The sequence below is a fragment of the Cavia porcellus genome, unplaced genomic scaffold (genome assembly GCF_034190915.1).
Source record: "Cavia porcellus strain 051 isolate PalLab524CR breed Dunkin Hartley unplaced genomic scaffold, mCavPor4.1 scaffold_7, whole genome shotgun sequence".
NCBI classification, from domain to species: Eukaryota; Metazoa; Chordata; class Mammalia; order Rodentia; family Caviidae; genus Cavia; species Cavia porcellus.
The window spans coordinates 31,053,906-31,079,246 of record NW_026947490.1 but is presented as its reverse complement, the minus strand read 5'-3'; the positions used below and the strand labels follow the sequence as shown (position 1 = coordinate 31,079,246).

Below are 25,341 nucleotides of genomic sequence, written 5' to 3'. Positions count from 1 at the left end.
CTCAGACCTTGCCAGGCTGTTCTCTCAAGACACTGTCCAGAAGATGCAGGGAATTATGGGAATCCTCAGCTTTTATGAGGTGAGTGTCTTTGGGATTCTCTGCTGTGAGAATGGGTACCATCAGGAACTTGATTTTTCTGCCCCTCATGTGGGAACTGTCCTGCAGGAGTTCTGTTCCACTTTGATTAACATTCTTTGGATAAATGTATTCTGTTTTTGAGCAGTTGGCCATCAAATGCTAGTAGAAACATTTTGGGACCTTTGTGAAATGTTGTATCAAATATATTAAATCCTATAACCACACATGCAAACTTTCACACTTTCCCTACAATTCCCACTTTCCCTTCAAAAAGTGATTGTCATTTGACATTTTAGGGAAATATTTTATTCTCTTTACCTGAATAGAATACTACGTAATGAGAGTTTTCAGTGGTGAACAGTATGGCAACAACTGATTGATTGATACTCACATTATCAGGTTAGTTCTGTATTTTTCCCCCCATGGCCACCACTGGAGTTGGAATCTCTCCTGATGTACTGTGACTTCTTGTCGTCAGTACTGGGGATTGAACCAGGGTCTTTGTGCTGTGCTACATTCCCAGCCCTTTTTATTTTGTATTTCTTTTGGACATAAGGTTGTGCTAAGTTTCTAAGGTGCCCAGGTTGTGATCAAAGTCACCATTGTCCTGCCTCAGCCTCCCATCATGGTCAAATTATAGGCAGGCATCACAATGAGTTTTGTGAAATTTACTTCCATGTGTACTTTCCCATTGTTTATAGTTGCCCTTTTAGAAAATCCTGATTTGCATGAAATCTTGTGATTATCTTTCTATTTGCTATACTGTTCTACCATTTTTTGCCTTAACTGTTGTACATTTGTTATGTTTAATGTTTAGACGTTGATGAATCCATCAGCTCTGTATGCAGTAAGATGACCTGTTCAGGAGCTTATTAGCAAGAGGCTTCCTCTCCCACGGCAGCCTACCAGGCCAATGGCTGTCCATGTTTCTAAACCATGTCCACCTTGCGTCCTAATCCCAGAGGGAGCCCCCATGAAGACATTTGATTCAAGGTCATTCTGTCCTACACTCTTGTGAAAGACCTGACAAGGACATTTGTGAACCAGATAAAGCACAGGAGATGAATTACCCTGACTTCGCAAATTCTGCTTCAATGAACATCTGATAGGATTCTATTCTGAGTTCAGTATCAATCACCAATGGTTGTGTAAGATGCTCAGGAGATCCCCTCAGCATTCTAGAAAACTGTGCTGGTTCATGCTTTTGACACCATGCACATAAAGCTATCTCATATGAGTTGAAAGCATGGTCTGTCTACAGTCTATGAAGGAAAAGCACAGCCACAACTCCAGAATCAGAATCCAGGCATCAGCCAAGACATCTTCCCAGGTCCCATCCAGAGTCATTCAAAGAAAGCAAGACTCAGCTTTTCTCCAACTTCCCAGCTGGAGAGTCAGTTACCTGACTGGGGAATTGTATAGCTTCCCCCACTGCCTGAAGGGCCCCAAGCTTACAGTGCAGTGTAAGGCTGCAGCTTCTGCCTTACTCATCTTGCCTGAGCCTCCCATATGCCCTGCACCAAGGGTTGTGCTATGTTTCGGTGTCTGCCTTCCAGCCAAGGTCTGGTTAAACCCAAGGAAACTGGCTCCATGAGATATGACAAGGGCTGGCAGAGTTCCAGGGGCCAGAGATTTCCTACTCACAGCCTAACTGTGAAGTGTATCTCTCTTGACCAGAGTCTTCATGTATTAAATGAAGGCCAATTCTAGGTGTCCTCTATGAAGAGTTTTTTCCTCATTTGGGAACCTTACAGGAAATAAGATCTCCTGACCTGTGGGGGATACAAAGGGTCAAGCTTCATGTGACTTGAATGTGACCAAGAGACCAAGGAGTGACAGGGGCTGTCAACCAGTGTTTCCCATGAATCACTGCTTCCCAGGCTATGGTGTTTGTAAATTGTGTAACTGCCTATAAAATTAGAAATGAATGAACAGACACTGCCTAGTGAAAGTTTGAGAATTGAGTTTTGTTTTAAATTGGGTCTTTTGAGTCTGTCTTACATAGGGACCTTACATAGGGACCTTACATAGGTCCCTACATAGTCGACATTTTTTGGTCTTTTTGTAGACAGAGTCTCACTATGCAGTTAAGCTAGCTTAGAACTTAATTGTAGCCAGGCAGGCCAAAAAGTTCCAGCACTCCTCCTGCATCACGTTTCCAAATATTGGGATTACAATTGTGTGTCACAACTCCCAGTTTAAACTACCACAGTTTTTACAGCTGATTTTATTGTACAACCCACATTTTTTCAAAATCACATTACTAATTGGTGAAATTTTATTAATGACAATTTGTGTTACACAAATACACAACTCTTCTTTTAGTGCAATGAATAATGAGATTTTTCTCAGGATTAAAAATCATGAGTATTTCTATGTTTTACTAAGTGTGAGTGATATTTTCTGATATCCACAAGAGCTGTGATAGAAAAATATCCAGTTGTGGTAGACACCGTTGACAGTAGCTCTGCCTGAATTGTGGACAATGGCCCCTGGATGAGTGTCCACCTGTGGTTACCCTTTTGGCTCTTTACCCTGAGAAATGTTTGCATTTCACGGGTGTCAAGGTCTCTAGACCAGGTATTTGCATCACCTTTGTTATCCCACTATCTGCTTGCTGTCATTATCACAGATTCTGGGCAGTGTCCAGGTGGAGAGAAAACTTGATATCATAATACTGTGAGCAACAGAGTCTTCAAATTATATTGCATAGAACCTGAACTTACTCACAGCTTCATTGCTTCTTCTTGTTGCTTATTTTCTCCATGCCAACTTTTTGCTATCTTGCTCAGGGTCTACTTCAGTTACTCTATCACTGTACTCATGTGGACTCTGACATCACTTGTTAGATACTTTGAGGGCATGCTCTGAATGGTAATTTCTGCACACCATGGAGAAATGTTTTTTTTTGGCTTTTGATTAAACCACTTTCTTGTTTATCTATATGATTTCTGGGTGTTTTATTTCCTTTTCTCTTTTCAATTATTTTGTATGTTTTTCCTTAATTGGAAACTGGACTTATGAATAGTATAAGAAAAATAGAATTCAGGAAATCATATTATCTAATCCTTCCTCAAATTGAAATTTTGTTTCCTTGATTATTGTTTGGAGTATGTAATGTATGTTTTGTATACTACAAACTGAGATGTAAAGACTGGTCATCAATCTGAAGTGTATAGGTAAGGACTGAGGCCCTTACAGTGTTTCTTCTTGAGTTGTTCACGTATAACTATGTTCTCAATTCCACTAAATCTGAAAGTACTTTTAAATATTAAAGACCTTAAATGGCTCCCTGACAGAAGTGGTAAAGCAAACAGAAAGACTTAGTAAAAATGTAAAAGAGAGACACTGGCCTTTGTAATCTCAGAAAACAGGAGTGGTTTATAATAGTGCCAGGAGGCTTCTAGGAGTGTGTATCAGACTCTAGGGCAATACTGCCAAGTCTAGAAGGGGCAGTAAGAACACAATGTCCTACCAATTGAACCACAAATGATCTTAGAAGATGTAGGCAGGCTGCTCCAGAAGAACATACAGGTGGCCCTGTGCCATCAAGAATGGTAGGGCAGCTGTTTCAGTGCTAAGAGCTATAAATGCAAGAAATGACATTAATTTACTAGCACAGCTTTGTTTGGAAGTTTCAGACCTTTGATGTGCTCCAGGGTTCCACAGTGCTCAATGTAGACAGGTTCTGACAGTGTAGTTCCTGTCTAGTGGCTGAAAGAATCATCATGCTTTCAATTTCTTAATCTTCCTTGACCCTCATCCACTGTGGAGTTTTAACATCAGGACTGGCCTTGACTGTATGGTTCACTGTCTCTGATAAGACAAAGAACAAAGGACAGATATAGTGATCAGGAGACTTATCATGAAAGCCAAATCAGAGAAGTGACATTAACCAGTGTTGGTGAGTGGAATTGAGAAGCAAAGAAAACCAATGCTATATTTTCAAAATAAATTTAAATTTATTAATAGATTGAAAAGACAGGCTCAAATTACCACGAGTGCATAACAAATTGGTTATGAGTAGATTGTAGATGACAACTTTAAAGTTTTATGCTTTAAATAAAAATAAATGACACAATCTCAGAGGCCTTATATAAATATGATTTCAAATAGTCATAAAGCAGGAAAACTACTTATATTTTTGTGAAAATGAGATCATCACTTGAGTGGAAATTTACCCAAGACTTTGTGAAAACTGACATTCACCACAGTAGCAGTTAAAAGGGAAATATCTGTGCCCTCCTATAAACCACTTACTGTCAGTGACCAGGTAATGAACCAAGAACCCAAGATGTGCCCTCCTGTGAGCCAGAAGCATCCAAGAGGGGCAGGAGGAGAATGAAGAGGCCAAACTTTGGCCTCTCATTAGCCAATGGGAGTTGAGGGTTTGGGAGAAAAGTCAGAAGCCATGCAACACTTCCTGTGAGCCAGCAGTAGCCAGGCAGTCCAGGAGATCAAGCATGAAGCTGACCTGCATCTTCCTGTGAGCCAGTGGCAGTTGTGGGCTGGTAGGTGAACCAAGAAGCCAAGACATGCACTCCTGTCAGGCATCTTTGGTGTAGGCTGGGAGACACGAAAAGCTCCCTGCTACCACCCCATAAGTAACTGGCTGATTTAGAGGAACACAGTCTGAGTTGACAGCAAGTGTAGTTAAAAGAAACTTTAATGTTAGAGTACTTTGATTGATATTGCAGACATAAAACTGGCAGTATGATCATCCATTTACAGAATAACAATATGCAATATTGCAACTATCGTGGATTTCCTTTTGTGTTGTTTTTGAAATCCCATATTTTTCTCACTTGTTGTTCTACATTTTTCAAATCCATTTTATTCTAAGATAGAAAAAGAATGAAATTAAGATAAAAATCTACAACAAAATTTCAAAGCACATCAATCAGGGACAACTATGGTACATACATTGTAAAATGTTACCTTTAAATCATTCTCCCAGAGTAAAGACAACTGCAATCATTTGTCTGAACAATACCAGTGATTTGCTCCATTTTATTGCTTTTTTATTCCTTTTAAAATACATTTTTTAAAGAAAAATTCATGAGTATCTAATATCATTGTGAACAGTTAAAAAAGTATTAACGTCATGTACTGACAAGTTTTCTAAAAGAACATACAGAGCAGAAAGGAGTGTGCTTCAGTGGTAGAACACTTGCCAACATCCATGAATAAGACCCTACATTTAATCTCCCTACAATAAAATGTACCTTTATGAAAATAAATTAACATAATACAAGTCAGCAAAGAAAATTTAACCAGGATTACAATGACAAAATAGGTTGATGATAACTGCCCAGATATGTCCACTGCTGTATGAAAATTTTAAGGGTTATTTCAGTTGCTAAATTGACTGTATCTTTCTTAAACAAGACTAGTTAATACGCAAGCATAAAAATAGATAAATAAAAAATGTGTCATTAATTTGATCAAATTTTTCAACCAAATGCAGGAATATATAAAGCAAAGTATATGGTAAACCAGCTTACTTCTGTTGTAACTAGTATTATTTGCAACCATGAAGAAGATGTTTGTTATAGAGAATTTACTTGAACTTAAAATGTATACACACATAGATATCTTATACACAAGTATAGTTGTTTAAACCTGTATCCTCATGTAATGTGAATATATGTGTCAATAATTCTGTTGGATGATTCAAAAAGCCCAATAATGCAAAAACTTAAAAATTTACCCATTTGTCATATACATAGGTGATTTTCCATTCCTTATACAGGCAAAGCAAAACCTGGATACTCTGCATTCACACTTCAACAGCAGCAGAGGGCTGACAGATGGGAAAAACCCAGCAACTATGGCACATATGTTCACCAGGAAAATGTTGGGATTATAAGTAAGAGAAAACAAAACTTGAAAGATGCAGGAGAGTGTGTAAAAACAAACATAGGAGCTGACCAGGAGAAGAATGTGTTTGGTTGCTCTGGACTCAGGAGAAGATCCAGGGTTCACATTAGTCCTGTGGATCCATCGCATCTGCTGCCTGTGCCTGTACAGGACAGAAACCATGGAGCTGCTGGTGCAGAGCATGAGCCCCACACACAAAGCATCAGGGATGGACAGCAGGGCTGCATATAATGACTCTGCAGTTTTGTCGGGACGAACACTGGAACAGTATGCATGATATTTTAGGCCTGTGTGATTTTCCTTCATTGAATTCCCAGTCATGTACATAAGAAAAATAACATTTACAAGGCTGTACAGGACCCAGATGAGGCACAAAGTGGAGCCAGCATACTTGGAAACCTTCATTTTAAACTCTGCCAACTTGGAGTTCCTGGGGCTGATGGTGATGGCCTGGAAGACACTCAGGAAACAGATGGTTCCAATGGACCCTCCTCTACCCATTCTGTGTAGGTAGAAGAGTAGTTTGCACCCCACATTACCAAGGAAAACTTTCCAACCAAATGCTTCCATGGTGTGGGGTACTCCTCTACACAGGAGAGTTAAGAAGTTGGCAAAAATCAAGTGATTAAGAATCAGGTCTGTACACTTTAACCTGCACCCAGTGAAGTAAAGGAAGAGATAATGGTACAGAAGAGAGGAATTGCCCAGAACCCCAATCACAGTTTGTGATAAGAAGATGACACCTACAACAACTTCATTGGCTGACATCCTGCCCATTCCCTGTTGTCTGAGCTGAGGACCCTGCAAGGGCAGATGCAATGGCTGCATGTACCAGGTCACATAGACCAAAATCTCCACCTGCCATTGGTTCCCATCTAGAACTATGTCCTGTTTTTTTTTTCCTTTTGAGAGGGCTCCAATACCAGATTTATACAGTTAAAGACCTTTTTAATTGTAAATTTCTGTTGGGAAGTGGACAGTCATGAAGGCTAATTGTTTTTTCACCATCTATGATGCAAGCATGAGTAAAATGAGGAACTAGAAAGATAAGTAAATCTTAGGCACAGAGAGGTTAAGTAATTGTGTAAATTCATGACTTGATTAAGGTTAGGGATCACCTTACTCCTGGCTGAGTGATAACATGAAGAACATCCATGCTTCCTTAAAAGCTGTATCAGTGCATTCCACAAGGAATCCAAAAATATATCTGGGTTTTTTTTATATCTCCCTGCTACCTTCTTTCATAATATTTGATGTTGCATTTCCATTTATGTTTGAACATTCATACTTCTGGTCAACATCATTTATGAGTGATTATTTCAATGTTTAAAAAATATAGGTGCACTGAGGGACTTTCCTGTGGCAGGAAGCAGATTCTGGATAAGCTGTGGGCAATAAGGAAAAAAGTGATGCCAGGAATACTGCTTAATGACTCAATTTCCTCAGTTATGAACCAAACACAGTAATTCCTGTTAAAGGAACTCCTCAAAAATCATGTCATACACTAAATTTGGGGATGTAAAGCCAATATAGTCTACAAGATTATAGGATAGAGACAAACTGGGTATTGATTTCATATCATTTACTTATTCACTGCCAGATCCATGAGATAACTGAAATTACTAACAATGAAACAAGGTCTGTGAAGCAGAATACACAGAAAGAAGCAAAATGGCAATGAAAGACACGGAAACTTATTTGTGTATATGTTAAAGGAGCGGATTTGGGTTTGTTTTGGGTCTGTTATAGTGCAATATATACTTTAACATTCATTTAATAAGAGTTAGTATTCTGTTCAAAGCTAATTTTAAAAACAGTACAGATATTCCCTCTACATGCACATCTTCCATGAAATTGCAATTCAGGGTGGCTTGTTACAATTCATGAGAAGGTTTTGAAGTACGTGAAAATTAGAGTAATTATAACTGCCAACAAATGATGGAAAGCAACATTGATTATACTGTTTTTCTTATATGTTGCTACCCTAAATTTAAGAGAAAATGCCAGATACACTAGACATACTGAACACTTTTAGAAAAAATATGATGACTGTCTCATTGAGTTAGATGTTACACCTATAGTGAGAGAAAAATCTTTCTATATTGCTTGATTGTCCAATTGCTTGATTCACTTCCTGTGCAGGATATTATTTGTCTTGGGATATCATCATACTTTTATAGATATGAATAAATCATAGGATCAGTGTTATAATCCTGAAAAGTGTATTTATGATTTCTTAGAACAGCAATTTTAAATTTTTACTTTTTAAGTAATAGCACACATATATTTTTTGGTTACCTATTTTGTATAGTGAAGAAAATATTGCAGTGATTCACTGGAAAATTATGCACTTCAATGTTATAAAGTGCAATAATATATATGCACAGTTCATATACTATTATAACAAATTCATCACACATCCATCACACACATATATTTTGCATCTGTCTCTCTGTGTGGATGTTGGCCTATGTATTGAAAAGGAGTTTAAAACCTGCTCATTCATAAACTTTCAGGTAAATAATACAGCCTTACTGACACAGTCCTCCATTAGATTGTCTTGGCTTTTCTGATTGTAATTGAATGTTTTTATCAATTAGAGCAACTTCAGTAAGCATGCTAAATATCAAGCTGCAATGTCACATAAACTACACAACAAAATAACTGCTAGTGAAGAACACATTAATTTAGACAATATAAATGATCAGCAGAAGTTATAGAAACCTCATTTCTTTTTACTTTCTGAGCCCATTACTAAGAAAGTGTCTGCTCCCTGTGTAGCTTTGGTATTCAGCCAGGATTAATTCAGAATCCCTGACTCCAGGGTGATTATCTATATTCTTCATATAAGTTTTCCCTTATTAACCCTGCCTTCCAAATTGCAATATGAAACACTCACCAAGCTGCATCACTTTGCCAGGTTGGAGATCACTGTGTGACACTCTCCTCTCTCCATGAGCAAGATTAATTCTGCAAGGGGCAGTTGGCACCTGATATATGGGTCTGTGATTTTGTGTCTTCACCTCCCCTCAGACCTGTAATTATCACTTCATCTGCAGTGGCAATGAGTATGCTAGCTTGGGGAGTTGAGATCAATTCTGACAGCTATATTTTCCCAGGTGGTGGATGTCAACAATATTTACAAGTTTCTTTTTAGGGAATACTAAACTTTTGTAGAGGCTATTATTTTTCTCTGACAATTGCAGGGAGACATGTCCCTCATGAAATGGGTCAGGAAATGCTGAGTCCTATATGAGAGAGAATGGGAGTGAGCCAATCTCAGCATAACCTGTGCTTTCCTAACATTTTTTTGGCCAAGATCTAGTAACATGTTATTTCTTATCTCACTGCATGGTCCTAACATTTATATTATTAGAAGAGCAATATAGAGTGACAAGAATATCTGAGAAGGATTTTAAGAGACACTAGTAAAAATAAGAACATAATTCTACAATTGTCAACACCACTGGACTAAGCAACACAAGTACATCCATTAATTTAACTTTCTGATGCAGTTGAATGGCAATTAATATTGAAATTCTGTCAGGAAATCTAATAAAATTGGTTCTATACTGTTATATCTTATTGGATATTATTATGTGTGATAGTATAAGCAAATTTCCTATGGAAAATGAGATTATATAGTAGCCATTGTTCATTCTCTACTACTTGGTTCTGAAAAATACTTTCATTGTCTTGAATGATTTTATACTGTTTTGTTTTACTTGATACTATCATCTATGAAGCTATGCTCAACTATTTCAAAGAAAGAGACATTATGGTAGGTACTGTTAATTATGGGTTGTCTTGTGGTAAAATGTTGTGTTACTTGTATTGTTCTTATCTGATCTGCTTTGTTATGTCCTCTTTTGTCTTAATCTCTTTAAAATAAAAAAGAAGGTAAATGCTTTTGTAAATTGTTACTATGAGTTCACAAGCAACACATAGAAAATTATGGACTTTAGTTGAAAAATAAAGATTGTTCCCGATTAGAAATTACATAAAATATGAAATACATGGCCCCAAAATGAAACAATAATTGTGAGGACTCCTTTGAGGGACATTAATGCCAATGTGTCTTTATAACAATAAACATATTTTAATTTGGAAATTCATCACATTTTTCAAAAACATCTTATATAAAGAAGAAAGAGACAATACAGTAGGTACAAAATACTGGCAAAAATAAACTGAAGATATGTTGTAGCCAGAGAGGAAGGTTTCATTTGAGTTGCTCACATTCTTTGTGTGCTAATGCAAGTGTAGAAGGTATCTAGAATGAATGTATTTCTGAGGCTGATTGTCCATTCTGAGCTCCCTTAAGTGGAAAATATTAATGAAAATGGCTTCAAATTGGAGAAACTCAACTCAGAATGTACGACTTAGTGTAGGACTGGGTGACATATGGATTGAGTGAAGTTCAAAGGAATCTTATGATGACTTGAGGACAATTCATCTATCCCAAGCCAGTCTTCCATAGAAGTGCTAAGCAGAAATGACGTTGCTTATCTTTCAAAATCAGATGAGATCAAGTATATTCAGAGTGGTGTGGCCATAGAGCCATGTCTGCAGACTAATTTTTGTAACCAAACAGTAATGCCAGGTAGGAGTGGATGATGGTAAAAAGCCTCAGACTGTAGGGTTATTGGCCATAGCCTATCCTTACCTAAACAGCCAGATGCACTAGGAAGAGCATATCCCTGATGCTGCATAGGCACAAATTGTGATGCACTGGTGGAAAGGAAGCTCCCCTAATGTCCTGCAGTAGTTATATGATCAGTACCTTCAAACTGCTGATTAGCTTTGCATCTTCCAGACTAAAGAACTGCATTAAACTGAAAATGATTCAGAGCTCCCAACTGGTAACTCCAGAGAAGGACCCAGAACCACACATGTCACGAGAACAGTTAGAAATAGATCTTTATTCCTCTAGTGGCAAATGTCAGATGCCTGGCATAGGCTTCAAAGTCTTTCAAGTACTAGACAAAACTGTCCTAAAATATATATGGAGCTAGAGGAGGTTGGAAATAACAAATTTTGAGCACAATAAATGAACCTGTAGATACTATTTTTCACTTTAATAGATACTGAACATAATATTTCAAACAAAATATTTCAAGTATGATAATCACATAAGCAGAGTGATGCACAAGTAGAAGAGAATAAAGAACTCATATAAAACAAAATTTTGAGTCACCTAATGTTAATGGAAGGTATTGGAGACACATTTTGAGCTCCAAATACCTCTTTAACCTATGATTTTATTTCTTTCCCTGAACTTGGGGAGTTTTCTGATATTGTTGATGTCAAAAGAGATTTTTAATTTGTTACATCTTGTGATTTTTCACTAATTCTAATTAGTATTATTTTATTCTATTTTAAAGATATAAACAGCCATAAAAACAAAAACAACAGAAACAAATAGACAACAGCAACAAACACCCAAACACTACAGCAATATAGGATTTCAAAACAGGACGACAGGAATTTAATGATGGTTGTTACAGTGCATATTGTTTTCTTCAAAAGAGAGATATATAGACCTCTTTGAGCAGATTTTTAGCCTTTCACAATATCTATTGTAGACTTAATGTATTATATACACTTTCAGTTCTTTATGCTAGGATGCAATATGGTATATAAACATGTGAACCTGTCATGGTTTATGTCAGTGGTCCCCAGGCCTCATGCATTTACATTATGCATCTGTGATTGGTTCGTTGCATAGGGCTTGGATTAATGGTGTCAGTGCTACACCCATATAGGAGTGGAGCCAGGATGTGATGTAATGGCATGAAGAAGGTGTGTCTTGCTCTCTGGCTGGTTCCTTCCTTGCTGTTTGCACATGCCATAAACCATGGCCTCGCACTGCCTCACTGCCTTGGAGCCAATAGAGTATGGACTGGAACTTCTAAAAACTATAAGAAATAAACCTTTCCTTTCCCAACTTTGGTCATCAGGTATTTTGTCTCAGCGAAGAATAAAAAATAACTAAGACAGAATTTGGTAACAAGAAGTGGATGTGTTGCTGTGACTAGACCTCACCATGTTTTTTGAGAGGCTTTGGCATTGGCTTGTGGGCAGAATTTGGAAAGATTCAGACATGTCACCTGGATGCATAGAGCTGGAGAAGCTTAGGATGCTCTGTAGAGGAGATTTTTTTGTCAGAGCTCAGGAGAACACAAGGCTGATAGAAAACCTCATGGTAAAGACTAGGCTTGGGAGGATTCTGCTGGGAAGAAGGACTGCATTGGTTGTTGGACTTCTTATGATATGTGTTATAGCTTGGCAGAAAGTTTGTCTGTATTTTGCTCATGCCCAGAGATTTGCCTGAGACTGAGACTAAAGGCAATGCACTGATTAATCTGGAAAAGGAAATTTCAAGGCAGCTGAATGTTGAGGCTATGGCATGTCTCTTATTGGGGATTTTATGTTGCAAATCCAGAACAAAGAGCCCAGCAGGATAATTTACAATACTGTGAGTTTGGTCAGAAGGAAAACTCCCAGAAAGCTGTGAATTGTAAAGACAGAATTGAGACTTTGATTGCTGAGAAGAAACAGAGAGATAAAAAGATGCCCCCGGGTCACCCCAGGAAGCAGCAGGTCCTCACCCTTTGCAGCCTCAAAAAGGCAAAAGTGAAAGAATTTGCTCAGAGGAGAAAGCTGCAGAGCACCATGCTCCAGAATGGTGGTGGAGTCAATGTGAGATTCCAGAATGGTGGTAACATAGAGAAGCTTTTCTTCACAAACAGGTTCACAGAGCGCAAGGACGCAGGCAATTGACCCCTACATCTAAGAGAGAGAAAACTCTGGTGACTACTCCAGCTGGCAGCAAACCTTGGCAGAATCCACATGGTGCTGACTTTAGGTGCAAGGAAAATGCACAAATTCTGAGGGTAAGAGGGCTTCCACCTCTCTTGCAAAGAGCCTGGGAGGCCAAGCAGTGTGCCCCTGAGAGGGCAATTTGTGAAGATGTAAGGGTGAAGCCAAAGGTGCAGTGGAGATCCCAGAAGGTTGGAAAAGCCAGGAATGTGGGTGATCCAAGGAAAGTTGCAAAAAGCAAGCAGAGAGGATTTAAGAGAAAAGCTGTGGGACCTGAAATTCCTTGATATGCTATGGGGGTGGTATCACCCAAGCCTTTTGGAGCTTGCATCCAGATTGCTTCAGATGCTGAGCATGGAACTCTAGGACTTAATGTTCACCTTGCTGGATGTTAGATTTGCCTATGTTTCCAATGCTTTATATTCCCCTGTTTGTAACTTTTAGAATGGTACTGTTTATCATGTGCCTTTGCATTTCAGAAATGTTTAACCTTGTTTCATTTTTACTGGAGGTTACAGTTAAGCATTTACAATAGATCTTGGAGGAGACCTGGGCCTTGGACCTTTCAGCAATGCTAAAACTCTTAGGACTTTGGTAACTCTTGGAGATGGACTAAATGACTTTTGTATAAAAAATGTACTGGAGTCCTGGGTAAAAGGGGTGAAATCTCATGGTTTATGTCTGTGGCCCCCAGGCTTTGGGCATTTATATTATGCATCTGTGATTGGTTCATTGTATATTGCTTGGTTTATGTCATGGTTTGTGAAGATGTAAGGGTGAAGCCAAAGGTGCAGTGGAGATCCCATTTGCACAGATGCAAATGTCATGGTTTATGTCTGTGGCCCCCAGGCTCTGGGCATTTATATTATGCATCTGTGATTGGTTCGTTGTATATTGCTTGGGTTGATGGTGTCCATGCTACTCCCACATAGGGGTAGAGCCAGGATGTGATGTAGTGGCAGGAAGAAGGCATGTCTTGCTTTCTTGATGGTTTCTGCCTTGCTGTTTACAGCTGCCATGAACACTTTGCCTGGGAGCCAACTGAGTGTGGACTAAAACCTCCAAATACTGTAAGAAATAAAGCTTTCCTTTCCCAATTTTGGTCATCAGGTATTTTGACTCGATGATGAGTAAAAAGTAACTAAGACAGAACTTAATTCATTTCATTTATAAGAATGGTCTCAAGTTGCAACCATGCACCTACAAAAGCCTCAAGCTGATCATTCTTTACTGAATTTTATTTAAAGAGAAAAAGAACAAAATAGAAAAAGAGTACAAGTGATACAGAATTTCAAAAAAATAACAGTAAGAAATCACTAGTTAATAGACTACATATTGTCATCTTAGAAATAGTTGTTCAAATTACAAAATTAAAGCATACAAAGTGGACATTCAAACAGTGAGATTGCAAACAGCTCTGTTCAATGATCCAACAAAAACTCACTAATATGGTTATCTATCTGATACACTTAAATATACATGCAGTTATATCCTTTAGAGCACTTTCTTTTCCTCTCTTTTTTACAATAGCAATTACATATTTTTAGGTTTTATTAACTGCCACAGTTCTTATTACTTTCTTTGAAGAGAATAAAACCAAATGTGACAAAACAAAACAGAGTCAGTAAAATCAAAAGGATGGACATAGTACATGATGTAAAAACAGAATACAGGGTGATCAACAATGGTTACCATTATGCCTCTTGCTGTCTTAAAAAGAATTGCCTATATCATCAGGCATAATAAAATTGAACAAAACAGTACAGAAAAAACCAATAAAACCAAAACATTGGAGACATTACAGGATTTCAAAAGAAGATAATAGTCAAACCAGAATGGGCATCATAGTGAATCTTATTGCCTTCAAAGTAGTTGCCTATACCCTCAAACTTGATACTATCAGGCAAAACAGAATAGAGTAAATCTGTCAAAACAAGATGGTGAGAACAATACAGGGCTTCAAATAAAGTTAATAGGAAATCAAAATAGTTACTATAATATACCCTGCTTTTTTGTTTATTTTTCCCTTAATAAAAAAATAAAAAATAAATTTATAAAAAGGAGATTGAGATAAAAGAGGACATAACAATACAACCGCACAGGGTAGAACAGAACAATTTGAGCAACATAGTGTTTCACCACAAGATAACCCAACATAACAGTAGTTACTGTAGTGTCTCTTTCTTTGAAATATTTGAGTATAACTTTGTATATACAGCATCAAACATATCAAGACAATGCAAAACCATTCAAGAGAATGAAAGTATTACAGGGTTAGAACCAACTAACATAAAATGAACAATGATTTCTAAATTATCTCCTTGTCTATAAAAGTTTTTGTTTGTACTATCACATATAATAAAATCCAATAAGATACAATAAGATAAGACTGATGGAGACAGAAGAACAAAAGCTTGATGGGACTTCAAAACATGGTGATATTAAATCAGCACTAGCTATTATGATGTCTTGTTTTCCTCAAAACAGCTGTTAATACCATCACACACAATAAAATCAAAGAACCCAGAATAAAACCATTTTAATTAATGAATGAAAACATTATAAGGCTTCAAATTTTTTTAAATTTTATTTAAAATTAAAAAGAGAAAAACACAAAACAAAACAAAGTGCTGTAAGGGTACACGTAATACAGAACTACAAAAAAACAGTAAGAAATCACCTGTTAATAGATTACATATTATCATCTTAGAAATAGTTGCTCAAATCACAGTATCAAAGATTACAAAGTGGACACTCAAACAGTGAGACTGCAAACAGCTGTGTTCAATGATCCGAAAACATTAATATAGTCAGCTATTTAACACCCCTAAACACACTTGCCGTTATATCCGTTAGAGCTCTTTTTTTCCCTCTCTTTTTTACAACAAAATTTACACATTTTGGATTTTGTTACTCCTTAGTTCTTATTACTTTTGGGGGGGGGAGAGAATAAAGTCAAATATGGTAAAACAAAGCTGTCAGTCAAAACCAAGGATAGACATAGCACAATAATGGGGAATCATGATTACTGCATATGTTTTGATTTGTTATTATTTCTTATACTAGGGAAAGTATTTGGTATTTACACATGTGAGTTTGATTTATTTCACTTATGAATATGGTTTCAAGCTCTGCCTATTTATTTATAAATATCTCAATGTGATCACTCTTTATAGCTGTAGTACTCCTTTGTATAAAAATACCACAAATTTTTTTATCGATTCCTCAGTTGATGGACACTTAGATTGCTTCCAAGATCTGGCTATAACAAATTGTGCTGCTATAAAGATGGGTGCACATATATCACTGTGGTTTGATGCTTTCAGTTCTTGGAATATGCCTAGAAGTGAAATAGCTGGAATGAATGGAGCTTCAAATCCCAGCTTTTTGAGAAATCTTAGGCTGACCTCCACAATTGTTGCACCAGTCTACACTCTCACCAACAGTGCAGGAGAGTTCCTTTTTCCTCACAGCCTCTCCAGCATTTGTTGTTGATGGTTTTCTCAATACTGGCCATTCTTTCCGGAGTGAGATGGAATCTCAGTGTGGTTTTAATTTGTATTTTGCTAATGAGTAATGATGATGAACATTTTTTTTTCATGTGTTTATATGCCATTTGTATTTCTTAATCTGAGAATTCTGTATTCATCTCAGATGCTCATTTTTGGATTCGATCTTTGAATTTTGGGTGTCTGATTTTTTTATTCTTTTTATGTTTTTGACAGAAGTCCTTCGTCTGAGCGAGAGTTCAATGAGATTTTTTTCCAGTTTATGGATGTTCTTTTCAGTATGCTGGAGATTTCTTTTGTTGTGCAGAAACTTTTCAATAAGACATTTTCACAGTTATTTATTCTGGGATGTATTTCCCATGCAGTTTGAGTCCTGTTCATGAAGTCTCTACCTATCCCTATGTCTTCAAGGTTTTTACCCAATTTGTCTTCAAATAGATTTAGTGTTTCTGTTTCGATATTCAGATATTTGATCCATTTAGATTTTAGTTTAGTACATGGTGATAGTCATGGGTCTAATTTTAATTTTCAGCATAGTGAGAGCCAGTTTCTCGAACATCATGTATTAAAGAGACTATCGTTCTCCCACTGAATCTGTTTGGTCCCTTTATCAAAGATAAGGTGTTTGAATATGTTTGTAGTTGTTGTTGTATTTTCTAATCTATTCCATTGATCTTTGTCTCTCTTTTGATTCCAGTACCATGTTAATTTTACTACGGTTGCTTTGTAGTTTAACTTCAAGTCAGGGATTGTGATGCCTCCTGCCTAATGTGCTGCTTAGAACTGTCTTTGCTATTCTAGCTCTCTTATGGTTTCTGATGAATGTTAGGAGTGATTTCTCTAGATCCATGAGTTATGTTGATGGTATTTTTATTGGGATTGCATTGAATCTGAATAGTAGTTTTGGGAGAATGGCGATTTTCACAATATTTATTCTTCCTATCCAGGAGCAAGGGATGTCTTTTTACTTTCTGAGATGCTCTTCAATGGTTTTTTTCAGTGGATTATAATTTTCCCTGTATAGGTCTATCACTTCTTTCATGAGAGTAATTCCTAAATATTTCTCTTTTTTTGGTTGCTAGTGTGAAGGGTGTGGTTTCTCTTATTTACCTCCCACTGTTTTTATTGTTAGTGTATAGGAATGCTATTGATTTTTGAGTATTGATTTGTATCTAGCTACATTGCTGAATTTATTCATTATATCTGAGTCTTTTAATGGAGTTTTGCCGTCTTCCATGTAGAGTATCATGTCATCTGCAAATAATGATAATTTTACTTCCTCTTGTTCTATCTTTACCCCTTGTATTTCTCTCTCTTGTCTAATTGCTATAGCTAGTATTTCTAGTACTATATTAAATAGGAACAGTGATATGGGACATCCTTGTCTTGTGGCTGATTTTAAAGTACAGGTCTTCAATTTTTGGCCATTTAGTATGATACTGGCTGTTGGTTTGTGGCAGATAGCCTTTATTACATTGAAGTAAAGACCATCTATTCCAATTTTCTGTAAGGTTCTTATTATAGATGAATGCTGGACTTTAAAGCTTTTTCTGCATCTATATTAATGATCATCTGATTCTTACTTTTCTTTTATTGATATAGCGGGTTACATTTATTGATTTACATATGTTGAACCATCCCTGCATGCCTCGGATGAATCCCACTTGGTCATGGTGTATAATCTTCTTGATAATTTGCTGCATCCTATTTGCCAATATTTTATTGAGGATTTTTGCATCTGTGTTCATTAGGGAGATTGGTCAATAGTTCTCTTTTTTAGTTGGGTCTTTCTCAGGTTTTGGTACTAGAGTAATACTTGCTTCCAGGAATGACTTAGGAATGATTGCTTCCTTTTCAGTTTCATTGAAGAGTTTGAGGAGTATCAACATTAATTCTTTCTACCTCTTGTAAAATTCTGCAGTGAATCCATCTGGGAATGGGCTCCTTTTGTAGGTAAGGACTTAATTACATTTCCAATTTCATTAATAGAAATTGGGTTATTCAGTAGTTTTACATCTGCTTGACCTAGTTTGGGTACTTCATATGTTTGTAGGAATCCGTCTGTTTCTTCTGTGTTATCAAACCTATGAAAGTATGTTTTCAAATTAGGTGTATATGATCTTCTGTATTTCTAGAGTCTGTAGTGATTTTGACTTTTTCATTTCTTATTGAATGAATTTGAGCTTTTCTCCCCTTGTTTAATAAGGTGGGCAATGGGCTTATCAATTTTATTTATTCTTTTAAAGAACCAACTCTTTGATTCATTGATTCTTTGGATTGTTTACTTAGTCTCTATTGCATTAATTTCTGCTCTGATTTTTATAATTTCCTCTCTTCTTTTGGCTTTGGACTTGACTTTTTTTTTTTCTAGATGTTTGAGCTGTAACATCAGGTTGTTTATTTGTATTCATTATGTTTTCCTCATATGGGAACTCAGTGCATAAATTTTTCTCTGAGGACAGCTTTCATTGCATCCCACAGATTCCAGTAAGTTGTATTTGTATTTTCTTTTGCTTGTAAGCATTATATAAATTCTTAATTTTGACTGATTACTCAAAAGTGTGTTATTCAGTTTCCTCGTGCTTTTGGGATTTTTGCCATGTCTTTTATTATTAATTGCTGATTTCATGGTGCTATCATGCAATAACATGCAAGAGATAGTTTCCACTCTTTTTCATTTATTAAAATACGTTCTGTGAGCTAATGTATGGTCTATTTTAGAGAATGACCCGTGTACTGCTGAGAAGAATGTATATTCATTATATTGGTGTATGGAACACTCTATATATGTCTATCAAGTCCATTTGTCCATAGATGTGATTCAGTTCTGTTATTTCTTTGCCAATTTTCTGCCTGGCTGTTCTGTCCCAGGGTGTCAATGGTCTGTTAATGTCTTTTGTTATAATTATGTTACTGCTAATTTGGTTTTCCATTTCTGTTAATACTCATTTTATATAAGTGGGTGCTCTGGAATTTGGTGCATACATATTTAAGATTGTGATCTTTTTCTCTTGAACAGTTTCCCTAAACAGTATGTAATGACCTTCTTTATCTCTTCTCATCATTATTGGTTTGAACTTCCCATTGTCAGCAAACAGAATAGCTACCCCCACCTTATTTTGGGTTCCTGTGGCATGAAATATTTTTTTCAGCCTTTGGCTTTCAGTCTGTGAGTATTCTTTTGGATTGGATGGCTATCTTGTAAATAGCATATGTCGGATTTTGTTTCTTGATTCACTCTGCCAGTCTGTTTCTTTTAATTGGTGCATTGAGACTGTTTACATTAATGATTATAACTGTTATACGTTGCTTTATTGTTGACATATTATCTTTCTGCTGTTGCATCTTTATCTTTCTGTTCTGTTTAATTGTCTGCTTAGCTTAGTGGTTTTATCCAGGAGTATCTAAACTGTCTTTCAGTATTCTTTGCAAGTTTGGCTTGCTGATCATGAAGTTCTTCAGCTGTTCTTTGTCATGGAAATAAATATCTTATTTCTCCATCAATTTTGAAGGACAGATTTGCAGGTTATATCAGTCTAGGTTGGAAATCATTTTCCTTTAGAAATTGAAATACCTCACTGCGTGATCCTCTTGACTTTATTGTTTGTGCTGAGAAGTCTGCTGTGAATCTGATAGGTTTTCTTTTATAGGTGATCTGTCTTTTCTCTGACAGCTTTTAATATTCTATACTTTTGTTGAATTTCTGGGATGGTGATTATTATATGTCTGGTTGTATTTTTATTTTAGTAATGGCTATTTGGAGTTCTGTATGCTTCACTGATCCTGATATCAGTTTCCAATCTCATGTTGGGAAATTTTCAGCTATTATTTCTCTAAATACCCTCTTGACCTCCTATGCTGTCCCCTTCTTTTTCATTTATCCCTATCAATCTTACATTGTTTTTCTTTGCATCATCTTGCAGTTGTTATATTGTTATTTCCTGATTTCTTGTTATTTTTAAAAGACCTTTCCTTTCCTGTTCACTAGGTGCAGTCTTGTCTTCAAGGTCTGAAATTCTATCTTCACTTTCATTGATGTGGTTTTTACAACTTTCAATGGAATTTTTGCTTTCCTGTATATCTCTTTGCATCTGCTTTATGTATTCTTTTTCTTTCTTATATTGTTCATCCAGTGATTCTTCCTATTTGTTTAGTTCCTTCAATTATTTAACTGTGTTTTCTTTAGATATGTTCAGCATCTATTTCCTTTCTTTTATCATTTCTTCTTTTACCTGGTTTTAATTCCCTTAAAGGTTCCCAGATTTGCTTCGTTACTTCAGTTGCTATTCTGCCCAATATTTGAGGTGTATGGCGTATATTTATTTCTATGTATGTAGCTCCTAAGGTTTCTTGGGATGGGCTGGATGTTTGCGATTGTAATTTGTTCATTTTGTCATTTTCTTGAATTTCCATGTTTGAAGTGTTATTCCAAGACTTCCCCAGGGCCTGTTGGAAATCCTCCTCTATGCCCCCAGATCCTGGGACTCTTGTCACCCAGTTCTCTGGATTGAGAGTGGGTTACTGGGTTGGGGAAGGTCAGTGCAAGACCTGCCTAGCTGGTCCAGTGTAACAGGAAGCTGAGAAGTTCCCTGCCCAGGGCCAAGTGAGGATCCCAATCTAGCTGAGCTCGGGGGATGATGGGAGGACACTCACCCCAGGCCACCCAGCCTCTGGAATCAATGGCACTGGTATATCCACAACTCGAGATTCTGCCAAGTTGGCAGGGTGCAGCAAGATCTATGCAGGCCAGTATAAGACCAGCTAAGCTGGTCCAGTGCAGAAGGAAGCTGCAAAATTCCCTGTCCAGGGATGAGAGAGGGTCCCAAAATAGTTAGGCTTGGGGAATAGTGCAGTGACACTCACCCCAAGCCACCCAGCCTCTGGAATGGATGGCGCTGGCAGGCCCAGAACTCCAGAATCTGCCCAGCCCCACAGAGAACTGATCATTCTTTATAGCTGAGTAGTACTGCATTGTATAAAAATATCACTTATTTCTTATCCATTACTCAGTTGGTGGGCATTTGGGTTGTTTCTAAGATTTTGCTATTACAAATTGGGCTACTATATATATGTGTGTAAATATATTGATGTGAAATGTTTTTAATTCTTCTGGGAAAAAAAAAAAAAAACAAGGAGAATAGCTGGGTCAAACCGAACCTCCAATCATCATTTTTGAGAAATCTCCAAACTTGATTCCTATTGGACGAGATTTCACCAACCATGGAGAAGTGTCACTTTTCACCATACCTACTCCAGCATTTGGTACATGTTGATTTCTTGATATTGACCATTCTTTCTAGACTGAAATGAATTCTCAGTGTTGTTGTAATTCATACGTCTTGAGTGACCGATCATGTTGAGCACTTTTTCAAGTATTTGTTTGCCATTTGTATATCTTCATCAGAGAATTGCATATTCATGTCAGATGCCTAATTTTGGATTTGAGTCTTTGATTTGGAGGGGCTTTTTTGTTTCTTTATACATTCTATAAAGAAGTCTTGTCTGAGTAGTAGTACTGATGATTCTTTTCCATCAACTAATAAAATTGGTAATACAATTATCTGAAATCACTCATGTGTATCTATGAAAATATATAAAGTTGTATATTTTTTCTTTTCCCTCCCTTCATTTCTTCTATCTTTACTTTTATCTGCATCTTCCATTCTGTTCCATTGATCCTCAGTTCTGCTTTTTTGCCACTACCATACAGATTTTGTTACAGTATATATAGATTCAAGTTAAGGATTCTGATGCCTTCTGCCTTGCTTTGTTGCCCAGGACTGCTGTTGCTATTCTAGGTCTCTTCTGATTTCAGATGAATTTTGGGAATGTTTTCCCTTGTTCTGTGAGACATGCTAAAAGTATTTTAATGGGAATTGCATTATACGTGTAACAGTTTTTGGGAGTATGATAATTTTCATAATATTGGTTCTTCCTTTCCATGAGCAGGGAATATCTTTTCACATTCTGAGATTCTCTTCAATCTCCTGTTTCAGAGAATGCTAAATTTCAACATGTAGATCTTTTGCCTCCTTTATTAGGTAGACAGCTAAGTAAATCATTTCTATGAGAGCTATTATAAAAGGTGTTGTTTTCCTAATTTCTCTTTCAGTGGCTTTCTTTTTTGTTCTGAAGAATGCTATTGATTTTTGACTGCTGAATTTTCATTCAACTATGCTGATGAATTTGCTTATTATAATCTAGTAGGATTTTGGTGAAGTTCTTGGTGTCTTTTATGTAGAATACCATGTCCTTTGTACATAATGATAATTTAATTTCTTCCTTTCTTACCTATCCTTATTCCTTATATTTTTGTCTTTTATCTAACTGGTATGTTTAGTATTTCCAGAACTGTACTGATTAGGAATGATGATAATGGACATTCTTGCCTTGTTCTTGATTTTGGTGTGAAAACTTCCACTTTTTGTCCACTTAGTATGATGTTGGCTGTTGGTTTGTGTTGCATGGCTTTTATCAGATTGAGGTAAAGACTATCAGTTCTGATTTTCTACATGGTTTTATCATGAATGAATGTTGGACTTTAACAAAAGCTTTCTGTACCTTTATTAAAAATGATCTCATGATTTTTTGTTTCACTCTGTTGATATGGTGTATTACAATTATTGATACGCATATGTGGAAACATCACTGCATTGCTGTGATGAATCTCATTTCATCATGTTGTACAATTTTCTTGATGGTTTGCTATGATCTCTGTTTCAGTGTTTTAATGAGAATTTTTGCATCTGAACTCACTGTCATATTAGCCTGAAATTCCCTTTTTTGACTGGGGCATTTTCTAATTTTGGTATCAGGGTAATACTTGCCCCCAGGAATGAGTCAGGGAGAATGGCTTCCTTTTGCATTTCATTAAAGAGTTTGAGTTGTATAATAATTAATTCTCTAAATTTCTTGTAGAATTCAGCCACAAGTCCTTCAGCATCTAGGTTTTTCTCTGTTAGTAAGGATTTTTTTGTTATGTTTTCAACTTCAGTGACATAATGGGATATTCATAAGTTTTCCATCTTGTCCACTTTGATAATGTATATGTTGCTAGGCATCTGTTCATTTCTTCTGTATTCTATCCTATGCAAGTAAAAATTTTTGAAGTAGTTCTTGGTGAACTCCTGAATTTCCACAGGATCTGTAGAAACTACCCATTTTGTTCCTCATTGCATGAATTAGAGATTTTTTTTCTGGCATTGATTTGGTAAGACTGGCTATGGATTTATCAACTGTCTATTCTTTGAAAGAACCAACTCTTCAATTCAATAAATTTTGTATTTTTCATTTAGTCTCTACTGCATTAAATTTTGATCTGAACCTTATAATTTCTTCCCTTGTAATGGCTTTGTGCTTGACTTGCTGTTCTTTTACAAGTTAGGAGAGTAGCACTGGATTGTTAAATGTGTTCACTCTGTTTTCCAAATGTGAGGATTCACTGCTATAAGCTTTCCACTTAGGACAGCTTACATTACACCCCACAAGTTTTGATATATTCAGCTTACATTTTCATTTGATCTTAGATATTGATTAATTTCTTCTGTAATTACATCTATGACTCATTGGTTCTTTGGGAGGGCATTATTTAACTTTCAAGTGTTTATAGAGCTTTTTCATGAACATCTACACAAAAAAATCATCTCTATCTATATACATTTTCAAAAGAAGATGGTAGGTATTTGCAAAGTGTTGTTATATTTCATATTGTTGTCTTCAAGAGTTGCCCAGATTGTCAGATAGAGGAATTAATAAAACAGTAAAATGAATCACAGCATTACATTTCAAAATGAAGACAAAATTAAATGCTCCACAGTTAAGACAATGTGCAATGCCATTCTCCAAATAGATGCCCAGACCTGCAAAGTCAATCAATCAGTATAAGCATCAAAGTGATTCCTTTCTCCTCAGTTGCTGTCATCTCACTATTAATTCCTTAAAATCAGCCAGTTGCTTCTCAGGGGGTGTGATTCTCTTTTTTTCTGCCAACCTGTGCACCGGCTAGTGCGTGGGATGATGTGATTTTATTTCTTGACTCTCTTTCTGTTCCTATGTTAAGCCCTGGCTCACAGGAACTCATAGATTGGTTTCTTGATTGTTTTCCTGTTCTCCATGGCTGTCCCTGGCTCATGGAAAGGGTTGATTTGGCCCCTTAATTCTCTTTCTGTTCCACATGGCTAGCAATGGTTCATGGGAAGGTGAGATTTGGCTTTTTATCTTTTCCTTCTGCATGGCTGGCCTAGGCTCATGGGAAAGCCTGGTTTACATTCTTAATAATCTAAATCTCACATGAATGACTGGATCAATGAAAGATGTGGGCACCCTGCCAACTCAGCTCTCCATTCAGCTTGACAACCCCTGAACTCAATGCAACTGCACCTCCAGTGAGTCGAAGTGGTGGGACTTGGGCAGCTCAGCAAGTCATGGCAGGACCCCTTGGATGGACGGCAAGTCACCTACCTAATTTCTTCTTGGGACGAGAGAATTCCTCTCCCGCTCTTCGAGGCTCCCTATTCTGTGTTATGTTGAATTCTAAGTTGAATATCTCAGGGAGTCTCTGTAGATAGTTGTTATCTATCCACCATCTTTGGTCCTCCCCCAACACGGGAAAAGTATTAAGAGACTCTTATCCATAGTGTGAGAAAAAGGAAAATACACCCCAGAAATTAATAAATCACATAAAATATACGATTTTGGTAAGTAGACAAACACAAGGGGAGGTAATTTTGTGTGGGCTGTCACATAAATGTTGGATAAACTTCATTTTCATGCATGACACTCTGGGTCTGCATAGGACTCTGTCACTATGAAGTGGTAAGTCCCCAGGCATTTGGCAGGAGAGATCATTTCCTTGTCACAAATTTTATTTCATAAAACTTCATTAGAAAAATTTTTGCTGTTTTTGAGTAGTTGGCCATCAAATGCTAGCAGAAACATTTTGGTGCTTTGATGAAATGTTGGGTCAAATATCTCAGATCCTATAATGAAACATGCAAACTTTAATATTTTCACTATAATTCCTACTTTCGCTTCAAAAATTCTCATTTATAC

The 25,341-nt window shown here is 36.8% G+C and overlaps 1 protein-coding gene across 1 annotated transcript; it reads right to left on the bottom strand.

Moving 5' to 3' along the window:
* Window positions 1-5,785: 5,785 nt before the first annotated feature.
* Cavporv1r633 (vomeronasal 1 receptor cavPorV1R633) lies at window positions 5,786-6,727 on the bottom strand. Its single transcript, NM_001167417.1, has one exon. The coding sequence runs from the start codon at window positions 6,725-6,727 to the stop codon at window positions 5,786-5,788; it is 942 nt and encodes a 313-aa protein (NP_001160889.1).
* Window positions 6,728-25,341: the final 18,614 nt, after the last annotated feature.

Excerpts from the sequence above, each read along its gene's own strand:
- Cavporv1r633 (NM_001167417.1), bottom strand. The coding sequence starts at position 6,727 with ATGTCAGCCAATGAAGTTGTTGTAGGTGTCATCTTCTTATCACAAACT.